This window comes from Artemia sp. Qi Xiang Cuo, chromosome 20 (assembly GCF_049724085.1).
Source record: "Artemia sp. Qi Xiang Cuo chromosome 20, ASM4972408v1, whole genome shotgun sequence".
NCBI lineage: Eukaryota > Metazoa > Arthropoda > Branchiopoda > Anostraca > Artemiidae > Artemia > Artemia sp. Qi Xiang Cuo.
Window position 1 is genome coordinate 48,269,753 of NC_142813.1, and position 21,284 is coordinate 48,291,036.

Genomic DNA, 21,284 nt, shown 5'->3' on the forward strand with positions numbered 1-21,284 from the left:
TAGGGTTTAAAGCGTTTGAAATGTGCAGTATTATACCCACCCCACCACTTATTCAAAGGTGTGGCGACCCAGTTTAGCCTAGAAATAGTATACACATAAAACAGCTTACACCTTATATGATAAAGGTATTTATATTACGGTGAGAAAAGACAGATGGGCTTTTCCATCTGCAATTAGCAAGAAAAACTGAAGAATAGGCTACTCATAACAACTCGTTGTAACGAGGAGGGGAGACAATGATTTTCTGAAAAGCAGGGAGAATTCTATAATTAATGATCGTGTTTTTCCGTATCTGGAAAAATTAGGCTTAATTTCAGGAGAGCCTTGCCAATCCTTCCCAAAATAAAATACAATATTTTTCGTTTTTTGCATAACGGTTCGGTAACTTTCCTTTTTTGGCGCTTGTGTATTATCCAGAACATACTCAAGAAGTTAGGTAAATCATAATGAAATATGCGAAATATGATGAAAACAGAATACTTTAGTAACAAAATTATGGAAATTACAATAAAAAGTTATGGAAAGCATGCCGCCCAGAACCCATTATATTACATACCTAACCTAACCACTCTATATATTAAATGTTTGAATAAAATATACCTAAATCATAGTTTTTCCCGCTAAGACTGAGCTAATTATCATCGATTGCAGAAAAGACAAACCGATTTTTCTCAAATCTAACAGAGAAAACTTCTTGAGTGTGTTCCGGAAAACAAACAAGTACCTCTTTTTTGCGTCAAAATATTTGATATCATGGGCGCCCATATGGGTGGGGGGCATGGGGGTCCAGGCCCCCTCTGGCTGAATGATGCTACCGTATATTTCTGTATTTTTGTTTCGAGATTTCTATTATACAGCATTGGGAGTGCCAATTAGACCAGGTAAGCTCTCCCCCCGTAAAATTCAGCTTATTGGCGCCCATGTTTGATATAGACCACGCATCAAATGATGAATTAAATATAATATGAATAGAAGAGTGGCGAATTTCGCTGCGGCACAGCAGGCAAGTGACAGAGTCCCAAATCGGCGCAGTTGTCGATCAGTAAGCCAGCCTTGCTCCAGAATTCCCGGCAGGCGAGATGGCTGCAGAAATGGCAAAGCCACAAAATTAGCATTCGGATGAATATCCGAATTAACATTGCATAGGTTCGGACCATCCTCCTTTACCGATGCGAACCTGGTCATGTCGAACTGCAACCCTATTGGAGGAGGTGGGGTCCGGAAAATTGGGTTATGGATGGTCAATCAAGTGGGTCCCACTGACGGCAAATCAATCCGGCTGGACTAAGCAAGTCTAAGAGATCCTAGATGACATTCAATAAAACTACTGGTCCCTTCACAAGTAATAAGCGCCTTATGCAGCCTGAGAGGGGGAGGTATTTGAATATCCTGTTTAAATCTCGAAAATAAATGAGTTCGAACTTTAAAAACTTTGCATTTCTGGTTCAATAACTGATTCTCGTTCCCCAAAAAACTTTCCTTCAATCTACCTTCCTTGTTTTTGTCAAGGACTGCACATATGTAAAGCCCGAGCGCATCAAGTTACACGTACCTCGCTTGGAGAGAAAAATACCACGCGTGGCGTAATATACATTTAAAATACATGTCATGAAAAAAGGAAAAAAAAGTTCCTGGTATTTCGCCAACAATTCTCGCCATAAACCCCGGACAAACTGCATTTTTCCAAGTCAATTCCCAACCCCTTTCGACATCGCATCCCTCGCGCCGCTTCAACAAAGTTCGCTATTCTTTTACTAATAAAATGTTCCATTGAAAGGCATAGAACTTTCGTTCCGTGCAAAGTTGATATGTTAAATAAGTAAATCATCGGTACTTGTTTAGTATTCAGTAAACACGCGATAAGCGAAGTTTCGTTAATGCTAATGAAATAAAACAAATTATGATAAAAATATAATAGTTTACAAACAAATTCGGGCTATACATTTGTACAGTAGGGAGGGGGGATAAAGCATAGCATATATTAAATACTTAACCTAACCTATGTACCTTTATCTCCCCTAAACCCCAAAAAACTAAAGTTTAAATAAACTTCCCGGAGTGAGAAACCCCTTGTTTATACAGTTTCTCATATTAATTACCGGGTACCATAAGTCCTATTTGATCTTTGCTTTACTTGAGTGGCTGTTTCGCGTGTTTACTGGATTCTAAACAAGTACCGAGTCCTCTCCCCTCTCTCTTGCTTCCTTTTCACGACATTTTTTAAGGAATTTGCTTACAACCTCTGACATTTTGAAACATTTTTTTCCTGACGAGCCCTGCTATATTCGCTTTTTGTGAGTTTATTCACCGAAAAGTGTGAGTTCATACCATTTGGGCTTGTGATAGATATTTTCAGAAATAATTCTTATCTTATCTCTTATGTTAGCGTGGCATGGGAGAAGTGAGCCACGTGTGCCAGAACGAATGACGCGACGGGATAGGTGACGGAGAATGACAACATCTTCGATATTTGAGTAATTGTTTTACTGACATTTCCTTAGATTGAAAAGAAACAAAGTATTCTAGTTTATTTTTTAAGACTAATTCAGACAATATAGTTGAACTAAGATCTCGGGTACATACAATCTAAAAAATTTTATTTCCTCAAAAATTTCATTGGCAGTTTTAATAAATTACCAAAATTATCATCAAAGATGAGTGCATTTTATTACCCCACGAAAAAAGAAAACATGTCAAAGCTAAAGTGCCCTTTAAGAAAGCTATAAAACAATCTTTCCCCCAAGCTTCACTCGCATTCTTCGTTCCATAAAAGTAAATTGGTCCCAAAGACCATAAATTTTATCCTACATCTATGTCATCTGCAGAACCATCGTAAACAAACAAGAACTACCCTACCCGAAGACATTGGATGGCTACACTGATTGCCGTAAATTCAAAGACAATTCCAACATGGGAAGGACAAGTAACTAATGCTTTATCTTTATATCTTGATAAAACAAATGAATAAAATACAAGTCTAGGAAATAAAAAAAAATGGGTAATGGTGCGTTATATGGTCACTTTTATATATTTTACAAGGAAACCAGTCACGAACCACCCGCCAGACGGGTTAATTGCAAGAGACCGCTTTAGAGAAATGCAATGCAAAGCGTGGTTTTCATTGCGTTTACGATATTTAAACTGTCGTTTTTTGGGGTTTAAGGGGGGGGGGGGGTACCTAGGTTAGGTTACGTATTTATTATATGCTATGATTTACCCCCCCCCCCACCCTAATGTGCAAATATATAGCCCAAATTTGTTTATAAACTATTATATATTCATCCCAGTTTATTTTATTTCATTAGCATTAACCAAACTTGACTTTTTAGAAGTAACCATATAATGCTTCAGTACCAAAAAAATGGTGATATAGTTTTAAGGGGGTGGCAGTCATGTCGCAATTCCCATAGAATTCAGGTATAGTATATTCAGGGGCGTAATTTGTTATGGGGCAGGAGGGAGGGGGCAACGCCCCTCCCAAGACCTTGGGTTTCACCCAGACCTCAGGTTTTCCTCCAGACCCTAGTTTATCCCCCCAGCTAAAATTTAGCTTTTCCACAAATCATGTCCAAAGTAAGATAAGCCGGCATAGTGAAGCATCCACAGAAACGGGGCAGTTTTTCTTTAGTATATCTTTACCTTTGTTGTTACTATTTAGGCTATATTGCCCATTTTTAGTTCTCACTGTCATTTCACTTGATTTAGGAGAATTGGCTCCAACTTTGCCCCCCTCCCCCCCAGGAGTTTGCCGAAATTACGCCACTCATTAAATTAACTGCATTGACAAAACAAATAGAATATTTATTGAAATGTTTATGATTCTTATTGAACCTACACATATTTTTGCATCGGGATCACAAGATTGTGTAGTTTCATTGTGTATCAAATGTGTTCGATACACGGTTCAGCTTCTTATAGCCTATATTTGCTATTTTTCTTTTTGTTTGCAACTTACCCTCGCAAGCGACGCTTTAGGTGTGCTACCGATTGATTTTGTTTCTGTTTTTTTGATAATACATTATAATTTCTAAAAACAAAATAATAAAAGCACTAAAACCTAAAATGAACAGGAACGAATAAGAGAGGGCTGCCCCCTCCTCGATTCCTCGCTCTTGACACTGAAGTTTGACTTTTGTCACAATTATTTACGAACAACTGCCCAAACACAAGAGCGGTTGAACAGGAATGAAAAGTATTTTTAAAGCACTATAAAATTGGGGGAAGGGTCTTTGGATTCTTTTTCAGAAATATATTTTGATGAAAAAAAAAATTTCGTGCCTTTATTACAAAGAAACGAGACAAATCCTTAACCTCTTCCCCATGCATATTCGTGAATTAGTATCCCTTCCCTTTGCTTGTATGTTTTATTTGCTTCTTACATTAAGTATATCCTCTCGCAGAACAAACTTAAGGACACCCTAGACGGTCAATCGTTTTGATCAAAAGCTTCCGTCAATCAATTGATTAAATCATGATTGACCGTCTAGGAACCGTGTTCGTCATTCAGACTTCGTATCAATCACCATCAACGCTTGACTCAAGCGTCAAATAGGGTTCCTAGACGGTCAATCATGCTTTAATCAGTTGATTGACGGAAATTTTGATCAAAATGATTGACCGTCTAGGGTGTCCTTTACCCTCTTGGGCTATCAACTCTAAAATGGGGCATCTCAACGTCTGAAATAGTGATAGACAGTCATTTGCACCTATTGCTGATAGTTGCAAATCCCTTGGTTGACGTAGTCCTCTGCGAATAAGCCCATTATATAATTAGATTACATCTGAAACATAGGCCTATCTCATCTAAATCCCATTAGAAGGACTCAGAGACGAGTCTAAATCCTACCAAACCTTTTTTTCATTTAATGTATATATCACGTTACGGCTTTTAAATGAAATGCAGACGCAAACGAATTACCATAGTTCTTTGTGAATACGTAATCTTATTAAGGCAAAATAGTGATAGAAGGTTTGAGTCGTAAATGACACCTTAAGATGAATTTATATAAGTCCTCAGCATAAGGAAAAGGGTTTACAAAGTGCATACCTTTGTATAAAGCTGAAATAAAAGTTTGTGCTCAGAAAAATGTTGACTAAAATGGCATCTCTTGCCAGGGCTCAAAAACACTAACATTTCATGTCAAACTGAGATGTAGGCCCTATATCCCATAATCCATAAGTACCAAGGACATCAAAAGTAAAACATATTTTTCGGTAAAAATCTACATTAGCTACTTTTGGCTATCATGGAAAGGGGCTAGGTTAGGAAAATGAAACTTACAGGGATGGGTCTACAGGCTAGAGTAAGTCCTGGGAGGGTATTTTGAAGCACCTACCTCCACTCCTCCCTCTAGAGGATCCTGACCTTTAAAAATCTGTGTTATAAAAATGAAACCTTGCGAAATAGATCTTCTGCTTAAATGAAGTCACAACAAAATTGTTTTCAGCTTCACAACTCTGCTCAATTCCAATTTATAAGGTTAAGATATGCAAATACATTTCCTAAATTTTGAAAAAAAAACAACATCGGTATGGCTTAAAATTCTACTCAAATAACAGGAATTGCATTTTCAGAACTAAAACCAGAGAAAAAGAAGCTGATAACTGAAAATTAAGGTAAAATGTTGTTTTGTCAAAATTTCAATAGATATAGGCTAGACCTGTCATGTAGGCAAATTTCAGGACCCTCTAGAGGTAGGAGTGGAGGTAAATACTTCAAAATACCTTTCCAGGACATACTTTAGCCTGTAGACCCATCCCTGAAGGTTTCATTTTTCAAACCTAACCCCTTTCCAAGATAGCCAAAAGTAGCTAAAGTAGAATTTTACCTATTTTTCCGCCTGGACTCATATTAGGAGAATTCACACCTGAAAACCTCGATTTTCTAGAGTTTTATTTTGGTTGTTTCAAAATCGTAGTTTTTAGGGCGGTACTATATCTTGAACAGTGTTGCCATGTTAAACCTTGAAAATGAATAAGTAAGACTAAAAAGCCAGAATTGAAAATTTTTTGCGAGGGGTTGCCGGCTTTCTGCAATCGATGTCGCCAGGTGATCTGTGCCATGCGTGGTGGAAGCGTGCGGAACATGTGGTGCTCGGAGATGTACAGCAGGTCGCAGAAAGTGGACAATCCATTCGTTGTTTGTCTGTTTAATCAATTGACTCCCAAAAAAGTACATCTTCTTAAAGCATGCCATTTGTTCTTAGCTTATTTTATACTCTACATTTATATAGTATATTTTAAGCTTATGTTTTGCTGATTTTTAGCCTAGGTTCTTTTATTCATATTAATTTAATAAACTTTCCAGGCAGAAAGTTTTTCAAAGAAAAGTAGAGCTCCATTAAACCAAGAATGAACAGAAATAAAGTTCCAAGCGTAAAACTACCACAAATTAGTATCAATAAATAAATGAAACTCAAGACGAACAGAAATTACAATAAATAGCCGAGTCAAACTCAAAACGAGCAAAAACTAACATTATTTGCGCTTTACTAAAAACTAAATATGTTCCAAACGTTTTCACTCTTTTTAATTTTATGAATAAAACAATGAACGTTCATTTGCCCTCCAATCACATTGACTCTTACAAAGGGCACTAGAACTTCCGATTAACAATCCAATAAGCCCCCTTAGAAGCTTATACAACTACCCATTCTATAAAAATTGCATATGCACCGGGGCGTAACTTACAACCCTTGCCCTGAGAGCTATGGGAGGGGGCAGGGGTGTTATCCTCAAAGACATAATTTCTAGACCTTACAACTACGCTGAACAAAATTGTTATCTCAAACTGTTTATTGGATGTGTTTGGAGGAATTATGGGTGGGGGGGGGCTGATTGCCCTCCAGTCACTTTGACTCTTAAAAACGTACTAGAGCTTCTGATTACCAATCCAAGATCCCCCTCTGAGGTTTATCCGACCACCCTTTCTATATAAACCTTATATGACCCCAGGGCATAACTTACAACCCTTGCCCTGAGCGCTGCAGACATAATTTCCGGACCAACTACACTGAACGAAATGGCTATCTCAAAATTTTGATTGGATGTGTTTGGGGAAATTATTGGCGTGTGTGGGGGCTGGTTCAATAACTCCTTCTACACAAAGTACCCTGGTCTAATAAAAAGAAAAAAGTAATATTGTCCCCACATCGCTCTTTACTTAGGCAGCCCTATCGTGCTGCCTATGATAAAGTGGCCACTACTTCCAAGATCTTCATAACTATAGTAAGATATTGTTCATTAAAATTAAGCCTCGGATTATATCCAAATTTATTAAGATACAGGTGGTTGTGAAAGCTTCAACTTAACCGATTAAAACAATCGAATCCCATTTTCACTGTCCTTGGTACCTTTTTTATAGCAAAATTTATGGCATAGGCTGGTAGCACCGGGCCTGATGTCCCTAATCAACCTTTTGCCTCGGTTTCTTCCCTGGAGTTATGTCTGTTAAAGTTCCTTTTAAAGGAATCATCAGATGGATTTTCAGGGCGTAATACCCATTGGCGTCCATATAGGGGGGAGGGTAGAGGGGGTTCCATCCCCCCTCTGGATGAATGATGTTGCCTTATATTTTATATTTTTTGTTTTGAGATTTCTATTATACAGCATTGGAAGTGCCGATTAGACCAGATAAGCCCCCCTCCCTAAATCTCAGCTTATTGGGGCCCATGGTAACATCCGTCAGGAAAGCATTCCAAGGGAGTTGCAGGGTCTACAAAGCTTTTCTAAAAGTACTCATGGATATCTCCTCCTGTGGGTAATATAACAACACCGTGTTTAAATCATTCAGCATCCTGAAAACTCTAGAGAGGCTGGAGGACTGCTTCCGATAATCGAGAATTTAGACCCCCTCCCCCGCGCCCTCTAATTTTGTTTAACGTATTGGGTACTTGGATATTTGATTTTACTCGAAGGTTTCTTTTTTCTTTTCTCAATTGCGTCAAAGGTGGAAAATCACGATATAACATTAGTTATATCGTGTTATCGGGCCTAATACCTTTTCAATGTAATTGATTGTTATAGTTATTATCTTATATTTTATATTATTTTGGATACTATTACTATCATTAATATCATTACGAGCTTTTTGGTCTTGTTTCATTTTTTGGGTAAGAACCGTCTTCACATCCATAAACCAACTATTTTAGGGACGGTTAAAACCCCCAAAAAAATCAATCCGATCCCTCACATAGATGACGAAATTAGAGACGAATAGTAGCTTTTAAATATACGGCTTTTCTTCAACGAAAATAAATAAAAAAGGGTAGCCTATACCTAATACTTTTGCCAACTTAATCGATCAATTCAGTGAGGATATTAGCAATAGACACTATATTCAACATAAAACCATAAAAAAGGCAGGGAATGCATTACAAAATTGGAAGAGACCACACAATTTTTCGTACTGGAATGATTTCTGAGGATGATGGGTATGTCTATCAATTCTCAGGAACTAAAGAAGTTAGAATTTGTACAAAAAAATTAATGGTTTTGATTATAAAGTTGATAATTTTGTCAAGGCCGTATCCAGGGGGGAGTAGGGGGTTTGAATCCAAGATTAAAGGACAATGCGATCAAATACAAATAGGTGACATTAAGGGTCACAATTAACATGGTTGATCATGGATAGTCACATTGCATTCTCTTGAAGTTATTACCCCCTACCTACATCCTTTCACTTTTTTGAATTTTAGATTGCTTTTTATACCTCTAGATTTTTACTCTAACTCCAGATTTTGAAAAAATACTTCCGTATCTTGATGAAGAATTTCCTTTTTAGGTATTTTGATATTTTTAGTAAGAGTACATTTTGCTTCCCCACCCCACTATTTCGTGACTTGACGCCCCTGCTGTCCCCCTCCTAGCTGAAAATAAAGTTAATGGCTGATCTTTATCTTAGTAAGTAGTGGTGTCACTGTCAAACATGGTCTATTGTACGAAGTAACCATCACGATTCAGAAATGGGAGAGACCCTATTTGGAAAAAAAACACTTCACGTAGCGTCTTTTGAATTACCATGGTATAACCGCAACAGTTTTTCAAATCCGTCGCACATGAAACCACAAGGGCAGGTATAAAGTATCTGACAACATCTTATCCTGTTTAAAATGAGTCTTGGAGGTTATAAGATTATCTTTTTGTTATGCTTCGTTAATATCCTGCGGGTGTTAATTAGAGTCGAAATAAATTAGTGTTGATAACTCAAAACATCCTCCAGGCCCAGCGTGTGTTTCAGACTTGCATCTGCTATTTTTCAAAGTTGCTTAATGTTCCGCGGGAAAGTTTTCTTTCTTTCTCATAGTTATTAAATTGATGTTCTGATATTATCTCAAACAGAACTAAGGGATCGGAAATATTATCCCCGGATGGGAGTGACACAAAAAAACAATTATTAACGCTGTAATCTAGTTAAACAAAAAGTAGCTTTGATATTCTGGATATAGTAAAACAAAAGAGGGTATGTGCAAAACCGTATCTAGGGGGGATACCGAGTTTTAACCCCCAACACCCTCCCCCCCCCCGAAAAAATTTTGTTCAGAAAAAAGTAACAAAACGCAAATAAACAAGATTTCAATGCGTTGTGTTTTTATAACCCCCCCCCTGTCCCCCGGAACAAAATCCAGGATACAGCCTTGCATGGGCACCCCTAAGCTGAATTTTAGGAGGGGGCTATGAAAAGTACTTTATATCCTTGAATATTAGAGAGCACCTTAATGTACAAACCCATGATTTTCCCTTTAAAAATGTAATATTGATATTTGTCTTACGTTCAAAAAAAAAAAAAAAATGGTGGAAGAAAATTTTGCCATATGTTTAGCTTACCATAAGCATATAATTAATCTATTTGGTCTAATCGGCACTTCCAATGCTGTATAAAAGAAATCTCAAAACAAAAATATAAGGCAGCGTCATTCAAACACGGGGAGGCTGCCGCCACCCCTTATGGGCGCCCATACAGCCTTGGATCTACGACAACACTTTTTGGAGGAGTGAAAAGGCGAAAAATATGTTTCGGACTTATATTATTTATATAATAACATTTATATGGTATTGTATAATTTCTAACCCACAGTCACTATTAGGAAAACAGTATGTAAGAAAGAATCTCTAAAGCAAATACTTGCTTGTTAATGATGAGCATAATGAGGAGTCACACACTCCACCACCTGGTGTAAATCCCGGAGCGCCACACGTGCCTCACAGTTCCACCACGCCTGGCACAATCTTATCCATAAACCAAAGGTCAAAATCAATCCAGAAACTACAATTTTGTCCCTACTGGCAATCCTGGTGTATTCCACTTGTTTGAGTGACGAACTGAATAGTTGCACAGGTCCCACTCTTTTTACCCCCGGGTCAAGGAATTCCCCTAGGTCAATTATAGCTACTGAACTATGAATATGCTTATTATCAATTATAGCTACTGAACTGCTTATTATCAGATGTTGAGCTATGATTCGAAAAAGTCGTGGCCATCCCAAATTAGGTCATTACTAGAAAGTGTGGGAATGGCTTACTTATGGAATGACGGTCTTGGTTCCCCTGATCTACCAACATATTTAGAAAGTCAGGTACGATTTATCTTAGAGGGTCAAGAAATTCAGCATTGGCAAGGGCTGGTTTTAAATTCTGCTACATTGAATCATTATAATCAGGCTAAACCTAGTTTTGGAGAGGAAATTTATTTTAAATTCAATTTATCGGCTATGATTTTATGTCGATGGATTCAGCTTAGGGCGAATTGCCTTCCAATCCAGAGTAGACAAATGGTGTTCGACAGGGGGATAGTACATCCTGATGGTCGGTATGTGTGTCCTCTTTGTAGGGATGAGGACGAAGATTTGGACCATTTTCTCCGAAGGTGCCCGGTGCTCTCTGATTTAAGGGAAAATTACTTACATGGGATTGTTTTGCTGCTTCCAAATATCTTACAAAGTAGTAATCCAACCACAATATTTCGTATTGGTGCGTACATAGAGAAGGGATTAAAAAGAAGGAAATGTTTTTACAATTAATTATTATTAATTATATGGAATTAAAGTTATTTTTTTTTTTTGGTATTTTACCAGAAGGTATTTTTCGCTATGTATTCATGTTAATGTGTGTTTGTAATTTGCTCTGTTGTAATTTTTCTATTTTCATATTTTTTGTGTGTATTTGGCTCTTGGGCTTTTTGAAATACACGATCTAATAGATCGTGTATTTCAAAAAGCCCAAGAGCGGATCTATCTATCTATCTATCTATGTGCTGAGATTTCAAGCGGTCAATCTCGGTTAAGTACAGGCGTGTTCAGTCCACGGAGAATATCCCTATCCTATCGAGAGCGTTAAGGCCCATTCACAATAAGATTTTACTAAAGGCGAGATTTAGTTAATGCTAATTTGAGCCAATCAGATTTTTCATAGTTTTTATCTGATTGGCTGAAAAATTTAATGAAAAACTGTGGTTGGCTCAAATTATCCCTAGCTAACTCCAGATATTAGTAAAATTTCCTAGTGAATGGACCTTTATTTAAACCATGATTTATCACAAGCTTTCAAAACACAGTTTCTACCAGGGAGTAATGGGGAGGTAATCCCTCTTTCTCTCGGGTGTAAGATGAACTATGAATACAGGAAAAAACTTACCATTACAGGTTTGGTTCTCAAGGTCGGCCTCATATCCAGGTTTGCAAGAACAGCCACCGCTGAGAAGTGACCAATGCCCATCCCCCTTACACAAGTACTTAGGAGGGGTAATTTCCTGAGCGTTGGGGACACAAGTGCCACTTGCTTGTTCAATTGAAGCTAATTCTTTACCCGTGGGGGTTGCGTTGAAGTTTGCAAATCCTGCTGTAATTCTGGGACAGGTCACGAAGTATACCCTGATTGCGAGAAGGGATATACAAGCTCCTTGATCACGAAAGGCAAAATAGACACCCTTTTTGGTGACCGGAATGGATCGGATCTCAGTGTTGATAATTACCTAGAAAAGAGAAGGAGGTAAATGCAAGATGAAAACGGACCTTCAGCCCCCCCCACACACACACACAGTTTATTAGAAATTTAGGTATGCACCGCCTTTTTTGAACCAGAATCATAGAATAAACTTCAAATAGTGTGATTGGAGTCGTGGGTCGTGGCCATTAGCGTTAAAATGTACTGTGTTATAGAAAATCGTCGAATTAAAAATTTGGAAAGACATAAATTAGGTGCAAAATCCAATTTGGAAAGGTCTGTAATTAATTAAATCCTGGCAATCGTTTGTGAATAAAACTATATTTGGTATGCAGATACGTAAGCGGGAACATTTTTTGAAGGGAGGGGGGGCAAATAATAAACAAGTTATATTTGATAAGTTGAATGAGAAGTATCCAGAAATACAGGATTTTTTTTATTTTTGGGGGGCGAGCCCACGCCCCCTCCCCCCTCAGTACGTCCTGACGGTATGTCTTATTCAGAGCAATAATCCTGATAATATCACGAAATTATCAATGAACAATGGATTCCTTAGAAAATGTTCACAGTTGAACCAAAGATACAGAATGCAAAACGTAAAAAAATTGCGTCAAGAACGTTTCTTTCTTTCTACTGGCTTATATTTTCACACATAATCCGATGTTTTAAAAGGATGGGTTATTTGCCCATCCTTTCCAATAAGCACAATGAAAACACGTCACAAACATAAACCAATAAAATTAAGGCACTTTTCTTTTTACCATGGAACCATACGAAAGTAATTTTACTTTTCCTCTTTGGTGGAACATCGAAATAACAGACATCACATATGTTCAAAATATATGTAGTAAATTTAAACATTGTTAAAACATTCTTTTAAATCTTATCTATATTTAATTATAATGTCATTACTTCTGATCAAAGGGCCGTATCCAGGGGGGTTAGGGTGTTTGAACCCCCTCCCTCCCCCTCAAAATGCTTGTCCGACTTGTAAAAACGTAACAAAAATGAATATAATTAATTTTTTTGCGTTTTTGGGAGTTTTTTTTACCCACCCCACCGAAAAAATTCGGTACTTCTTTAGTATACCTACTCTTTTATATATCTCAAACTGGTGACGCGTAAAAAAAATTGTTTTTACGGGATGATTCAAGTCACTGCTGTAGAGAAATACAATGTATCGCGTGGTTTTAATTGCGTAAACGATATTTAAAGTTTTTTGGGGGGGGGGGGGAGTACCAAGGTTAGTTTAAGTTACGTATTTAATATATGCTATGCTTTGCCCCCCACCCCCACCCCTAATGTGCAAATATATAGCCCAAATTTGTTTCTAAACTATTATATAGTCATCCTATTTTATTTTATTTCATTAGCATTAACCAAACTAGCAGTATATAAGAGTAGGTATACTAAAGGGGCACGAAAATTTTTTAGTAACCCCCCCCCCCCCCAAAAAAATCCTGGATACAGCCTCCCCCCTGGACACGGCATCGAATACAGATAATTGGCAGATGAAAGGAGTACAGAGCCCTACATTAATGAATACTTGTGCTACAGCATGGGGGAAATGTGAAAAAGGAAATAAGTGACGGAAAGAGAAATCTCTTCACTTTGACAAGTAAATAGGTGTACGCGGTAATGTAATTATCCCTCCATGATCCGTTTCTAGGGAAACCTTAATGTACAAAAAGCATAAGATCGTTGTCTTGTTTTGATTTTCTGAAATCAATAGAAGTTATGAGGTAGGGTGGAGGTAAAATACATCAGAAGGATATTTATAAACTGTTTCTGTCATGAAATTGTACATTTTTGAAACGTTATAAGATCCTCATCTTATGTAGAACCAGGATCAGGGGGGGGGGGAGTGTAACAAAAAAAGCAACAAAATTTGTTTACATGTATTTTTGCTACTTTTGTACGAATTGGATAAAAAAATTCCGGATGGGGGGGAGGCAAACCGGGTAACCCCTCTGATGCGGTCCTTTGTAGAACTCTAGAACAGCACTGCCAATTCACGATAATGTTAGAGGGGGAATATTCAAATTTCCATAACCTAATTTGGAAGTTAAAAACCAAAATATGTTATTTATATCTTAAACAGTGTTAAGGCGAAATCAAAATATTTGAAGTTGGTCGCATATTTTATAGCCTAATTAGTTTTAGTAAGTCTAAAAATTTTTATCGATCGAGTTGAAACTTCCATGAAGTCTTTTTGGAGGGGTGGAGGGTGTGGAAGAGAACTTTAGGCTATGTTTTGGGGAGAAGGGGGCAATATCTTTTTTCTGGTGCTCACAAAAGAGAATCCATTTTTTGTAGAGGGAGACTTCACCTCCCCCCTTCACAAAATCCAAACTTTTTTCCAAATGTCGTGCACTTTTTATTTAAACGATCAATTTATCAATATTATTATTTTTGGGCCTCCTTCCCCAAAAAATCTTCATGTGTTTGTCTCACATATTCAATTTTTATAATTTCTGACTATATTTCATAGACTACAGTTAAATGCCTCGTTTCTAAAAGCTGTTGCAAAGTAGAGATAATTTACCAGAATGAAAGCGCCCAGGTTAAGGTATCTACTCCAATTCTAAGGTAGTAATCAATAACTAATCATTACGGGATGCTGTCATTTTCACCATATGAGTTCTCAAAGATAGACAAACGTAAGCTCGATTTATGCCCAAAGGGCGTGCAAGAATGTCTATTATTTTGGCTCCACTGCGAAAAAGGCGTATATGAACTGAGCTAATCGTATCGAATTTGAAACACCGGCCTATAGATTGTGTGAACCATTTTATGTGTTCGAGTTTAGTTTATCACCACTTCTGAACTAAATACCGTAATAAAAAGTTCTCACTTTATCATTTTAATAAATTTTTTGTCTAAAGTACCAAGGACATCAAAAGAAAACCATTTTTGGTCCTGGAACCACCTTAGGTTTATTCATACCTGAAAGCTGCGATGGTACCTATCTCTTATACCCACCAAACTCAAGTTCTTGGGCTGACAGAACCGGTTTATTCCTGTAGTTTCTTTCAGCATAGTGTGATAGCAAGGGCGGATCCAGGATTTTTTTTTTTGGGGGGGGGGGGGCGGGGCACAAAATAAGTTGATCCGAAAAAAAATTTTAGGGGGGGGGAAATAGGTTGATCTAATAAACTTGCGTTAGGAGCAAGTTTAATTAACGCAAACCTGAGTTAATTCAGTAAATTACACTACTTTAGACCACACTAGGGGTGGGGGGAGCGCCCCCTCCCCCCTGTATCCGCCACTGCGTGATAGTGTATATATATACTACATTGTAGGAATATTTTAATTAAATATTTTAGCTGGTGTTCTGGTTAGGTTAGAAACCATTCAATATAACACGTTCTGATGGGTCTGATTTCCATAATTCTCTGTTGTAGTTTCCATAGTTCTATTACTGAAGTATTGTCATCATACTTAGGTATATTTCATTAGGAATAACTTAACTTCACTTCATGAGTATGGTGGGTATAAGAGATAAGTACCGCTGCGATTTTCTAAGAATTTTCTATTTGTTGATTCAAAATCATGAAGTTATTAGGGCACTACATTTTCGTCATGTTGCCACGTTGAAAAACGAATTCGTTAAATTTGACAGCAGTTCATACATAAGCATTCAAATATTAACTATCTGCTGATTCCCAAAAATTAAATATACCTTCAAAGGAAAGCTACACCTTCTTCAGCTGTTTATTGTCCTGTTTTTAGTTTATTTTTCGCTGATTTTTTACTCACGTCTCTTTTTTTTTGGTACCATTTTCTTGATGTCATGACGTCCAAATGGACCTTAAATTAGCGTGTCCCTTTGTAAAATTACATTTTTTTTTACCTTTAACTTTTGCCTCGGCTTGTCTTTTGTCATTATGAAAGACATATCGCCGAACCTTTGTTTCTTTTAATTGTTCAGGTGGCATGACAAAAACTACTAGGCTACCACTACTAGTGCCACTACTAGGCTACCAAAAACTGCATACAGAAATTTTGTTTCAGTAAAAACTGAAGTCTCAATTTTACTGTTTTTAAGATATAGATAGTAGGTATATATAACATATATATATATATATATATATATATATATATATATATATATATATATATATATATATATATATATATATATATATATATATATATATATATATATATATATATATATATATATATATATATATATATATATATATATATGATACTATATATATATACCGGACTCTATTTATATAGTACTAGTTTGGTTAATACTATATGATATATAAAATAGGATGACTATATAATAGTTTAGAAACAAATTTGGGCTATATATTTGCACATTATGGAGGTAGGTGATATAGTATACCATATATTAAATACGTAAGCTAACCTAGGTACCTCTCCCCCCCCCCCAAAAAAAAACACTTTAAATATCGCATACGCAATTAAAACCACGCTATACATTGTATTTCTCTACAGCGGTGTCTGGTATCATCCCGTAAAAACGGGTTTTTCAACGCGTCTCGAGTTTGAGATATAAAGAGTCCGGTTAATAGAACAGTACCATATATATATATATATATATATATATATATATTTATATATATATATATTTATATATATATATTATATATAGACATGTATATATATATGTATATATTTATATACGCATATATATACATGTATATTACATAGTATTATATATGTATATATATATATATATATATAACATATTTCCGTATATGAGGGGGTTGCTCCTTCCTCAATCCTCGCTCTTTACACTAACATGTGACATTTTGTCACAATACTTTAAGAAAGACTGATCAAAACAAGGACCACCGAATTTGAATGAGAAGTATTTTTTAAGAACTTTAAGACTTTAACGCAAAGAGCAAGGGTCAAGGAAGGGGCAGCCCCCCTCATGTATGGAATAATTTTTCTTCGTTTTAAGTTTTATGCTACCCCTTACTGTCAGTTAAAAAAACCTTATTGATATTTTATTTATTTATTTATTTAATCTGGATATCATAAGAGACAGGTACCATATTTAAAAATCGCAAGAAAAAATTATCTGTGAAAGCAAACCTTTGCGAACCCAGATATGACAAAAATAAAATTTGAAGAAAATATTAGCATTGTTTTAACAGTGCAAAGTTTCAAAATTTGCAATTAATAAATCGTGAAATAACAACAAAATTAAGAATGGAGTATAAAAGCAAAAAAGCGGTAACTTCGAAAATTACAAGGGAATGGCTTATAGTTATTTTAACCAATTTTGGCCAAATTTTAATGTTTTACAATAATTATGGAGTTTTCGCTTTAAATGAACTGCAAGTCATTATATCTACGCTTAAAAGTTTCACTAATAAAATACAAAAGCAAGATTTAAAAAAAAAACATAACAAAATAGACAACATTGTGATTTTACCTCCAAAAGGGGAAGTAGATAGCTAGGTTATAGCAAGCCATATTTCACGTTCGTAGACGCAAACCACGTAAGCCCGATGAAATAAATGTGTTCACGCGTGAATATTGGTTTGTTTATGATTTGAATAAAGGTTTAAAAATAGTGTGCTTTAATTTCATTGGTTTTCATCTGTGACGAATTTTCGTAAGCTAATCACAATATTCCTTATTTCTGAGGAGCCAATAACCCGTCTTCTAAAACCTGATTGGTTTCAACCTTGTGTGAAAATTTAAGCCAATAAAAAGAGCAAAACGTTTAAGAGCCGTCAGATTTTTACAAAGTAGTCCCTCTATTTCACTGTGAGAACTTCAAATTTGTGCTAGCAAAATGTACTATTGCTATTCTTTTTTAGATAATTGAAAGGAAATGGAAATATAATAGGGGGTAAAACTTTTAATTAACACTAAAAAAAGCTTTTTATAAAAAAAAAATACTATTTAAAATCCGAATATTTCGAAAAGGCTTCACATCCTGAAGCCTTTAACGGCGGAAAAAGAAAAAAAAACTATACCAAAAAAGAAATAACGAAAAACTATAAACTATATGATACAACTACAGTTTTATTTTAAACAACTTTTTTAATAGACAAATTTTAGGCGAATTCCAGAGATTTTACTTTTATTGTAGCTTACAACAGAAATTTGCATAGCGACCAGAGAAGCCAATTCACAAAAATGTAGGGAGGACAAAGATTATTTTTCATTTTTTTCAATGAAGAAGCAAGAAATTTTCAAAATCTATTTTGGGGGCCCATTCCTTAAATATCCTAGAATGCTTAAACTTTTTGGGCACTAATTTTTCAAATTATCAATTTTGGTACTTACGTGTTATAGCGACCACACAAAAGAAGTGAAGTTAGGTTAATCCTAATGAAATATACCAGAAAATGAGGATATAATACTTTAGTATCAAAATTATTGAAAATAAAACAGAATTATGGAAAGCAGGCCGCCCAGAACGTATTATATTAAATACCTAACCACCTCTATATATTAAATATTTCATTAAAATATACCTGTATTTGCATAGTATTTTATCTCGCTCAGGCTAGGCTGATTATCTTTGAGTGGACACAGAAAACCGGTTTCATTACAGACCAAGAACAAAGTGTGGTCGCTATAACACGTAAGTACCTCAATTTTTTCACTACCCCCCCCCCCCGAAAGTTTCCTGCGTACAATTCTGCCGTACAACACAATTTGAATTGTCAGGTTGATTTTTTTTTTGCTACTGCTATAGCCTAATAAGTAAAAAATTAATCATTATTAAATCACTTCAAACTATATTTATCCAACCTAAGAAATAACAATAGACCACCTAACAATTGAATATCTAAGAACTCCCCTTGTCTACGTACCCATTTTTTGTAAAACACTTGTTCATCAAGTATTTTGTTACTGTGGGAATACAAGGGACTCCTAGCATGACTCCGTAACTTGATAGGGCTAATCTGGAAAGTACCCTCTGTATTTCCTGTTCTCAACTACCAAGACAAAGAACCTGGCCACAATCTCAAAGAACAGAACCATTTTGAATAAAACGCATCCCGTGACAGGAGATATGGACAATTAAGATGCCAAGTAAAGAAAATGAAAGAAAAGGGAACGTTTGGGAATAGTATTTTCTTCCCGTGCAGTAGCTGTAATAATGAACAGTGTTGCCAAATGCCGGTATGAGATAGCGCAAACATAGAAACAAATTATTTTTTTTCGGAATCTATGAGGGGGGCAATTTGTCTGTTGTTTCAACTATTCCAATGAAAATACCACAGAAAGCATTTTTCAACGAAAAACCAAAAAAGGATATTTTCAAAAACTAATCGATGGGGGCGATAATTTTGAGTGGGTGTGGCAAATGCAGAACCATCTTTCGAGCAAAAAAATGTACCACTTTTTAGCAAAAATTCGTCGAAAAAAGCTGCTTTGAAAAATACGCTAATTTGAAGACTTCTACAATCACCTCAAAAAGCAATGAAATGGCGCAAGAACATACAGACAAGCCGTCTTCAGTGATAAAAAAGGGTTCATATTATAAAGAAAAATTGGTACTGGTGCATTATATGGGCACTGCAATATATTGTACAAGGAAACCAGTCACGAAAAACCCGTCAAACAGGCTATTTGCAAGAGACTGCTATAGATAAATGATTGCAAAGCCCTGGTTTCTCAATGAGTTACAATATTTAAACGATTGTTTTTTGGAGTTTAAGGGGGGAAAGGTACCTAGGTTATGTTAGGTTATGTATTTAACAAATGGTAAACTTTACCCCCCCCCCCTATTGTGCAAATATATAGCCCAAATTTGTTTCTAAACTATTGTATATTCGTCCTATTTTATTACATTAGCATTAACCAAACTTGACTTCTTTAGCAGTGCCCACATAATGCACCAGTACCGAAAAATCTAATTTTTTTCGATGATTTTTTTACGTGTCCATCTTTTGCTAATTTGGCATATGACAACAAATAAAAACTGCGTAACTACAAATGAAAATTTTTTTTCATGAAAATCGAATTTTCCATTGTTCCCGATTGTATCATAAAATATAGGCGTCTGTCCCTAAAGTATGCGTCTATCCCTCTATTTAACTCTTTTTAGCAAGGAAGTTTCACTTGTTTTAGGCTAAAATCATTTATGAATAATTTAAGGCAATTCAAAATTTTTAGCACTTTTTTTGAAATTCACAGGACATTATCATATATTACTAAAAAGTTCACAATTTTGGGTACTTACGCATTATATGGGCCTTTTTAGAAAGTCAAGTTTGGTTAATGCTAATGAAATAAAATAGGATGAATATATAATAGTTTATAAACAAATATGGGCTATATATTTGCACTTTAGGGGGGGGGGGGGGGTAAATCAGAGCAAATATTAAATACGTAAAAAAACCTAACCTAGGTACCTTCCCCCCTAAACCCCAAAAATCAGCAGTCTCTTGAAACAACCCGTTTGGCGGGTTTTTCGTGACTGGTTTCCTTGTAAAGGCCCATATAATGCGTAAATACCCAATTTTGAAACAAACAAAAGAAAAATCTGAAGAAATTGTGGTTATAAGATATGAACAGACCTAAGATATGGGGAAGGGGCAAAGTTTTTTTTTTATTTCAATGCCCTAAAGTACTCAAAATGACAGCATTATAGTCAGTCTTCAAAATTGCATAATTTGGTAAGCCATCGTAACACAATTTAAAACAGTTCTCCCCTTGCAAAACCTTTCAAAAGATTTTTAACATGGTATTTAGCGTAAAATACAATAGAAAAAAGTTCAACTGTGAAAAATCCGGAATCTATGTCAAACTCATAATGGCTGCCAAGCAAAATATACAAAAGAATATGCTGAATGGGCCTATTGTATTCATAAATCTGCTGTGTAGCCATAGGGCAGCTTTGGGCCATCCATCGCCAAATAGATCCACTATTCATGTGCTGTAGACCACGTGAATGACATAGGAAATCGCTTCAGATGACTTTGAGTGTAAACATTTTTGAGTAAAATACTTTTTTTAAGAAAAGATTTGACACTTTTGGGGTGGGAAACACAGAGATTTGCTATTTTAATATCCTCAGATGACTTGCAAATTTCAAGTCTTAAAATACCAATGACATCAAAATGAAAATATTTTTGATCCCTTGACCCTAAGGTCTTCATTATACCTGAAAACCGCGATTTTCTATAATTTTCCTTTCGAAATTATTAAGTTTAGACCTACAGTTTAGCCTAGGCTCAGACTAGTTTAAACCATAGCATATTTGAACCATATCCATCCTTGGATTCCAGAACCCAATAGGCAGAGTTATATCAACCCTTAAAATTATGATATCCATATGAGTATATGGAAGAATAGTTAGGATCAAGAAGGTTTCGATGCTAGCCCCCCTC

At 35.9% G+C, this 21,284-nt stretch overlaps 1 protein-coding gene across 1 annotated transcript in view; it reads right to left on the reverse strand.

Annotated features, from left to right (window-relative positions):
* The window catches only part of LOC148940303 (ephrin type-A receptor 4-A-like), a 182,052-nt gene that overhangs the window by 144,576 nt on the left and 16,192 nt on the right, over positions 1-21,284 (reverse strand). Inside the window, 1 exon segment of the mRNA XM_089106127.1 lies at positions 11,632-11,968. Within this exon segment, the coding sequence (XP_088962253.1) occupies positions 11,632-11,968 (337 nt within the window).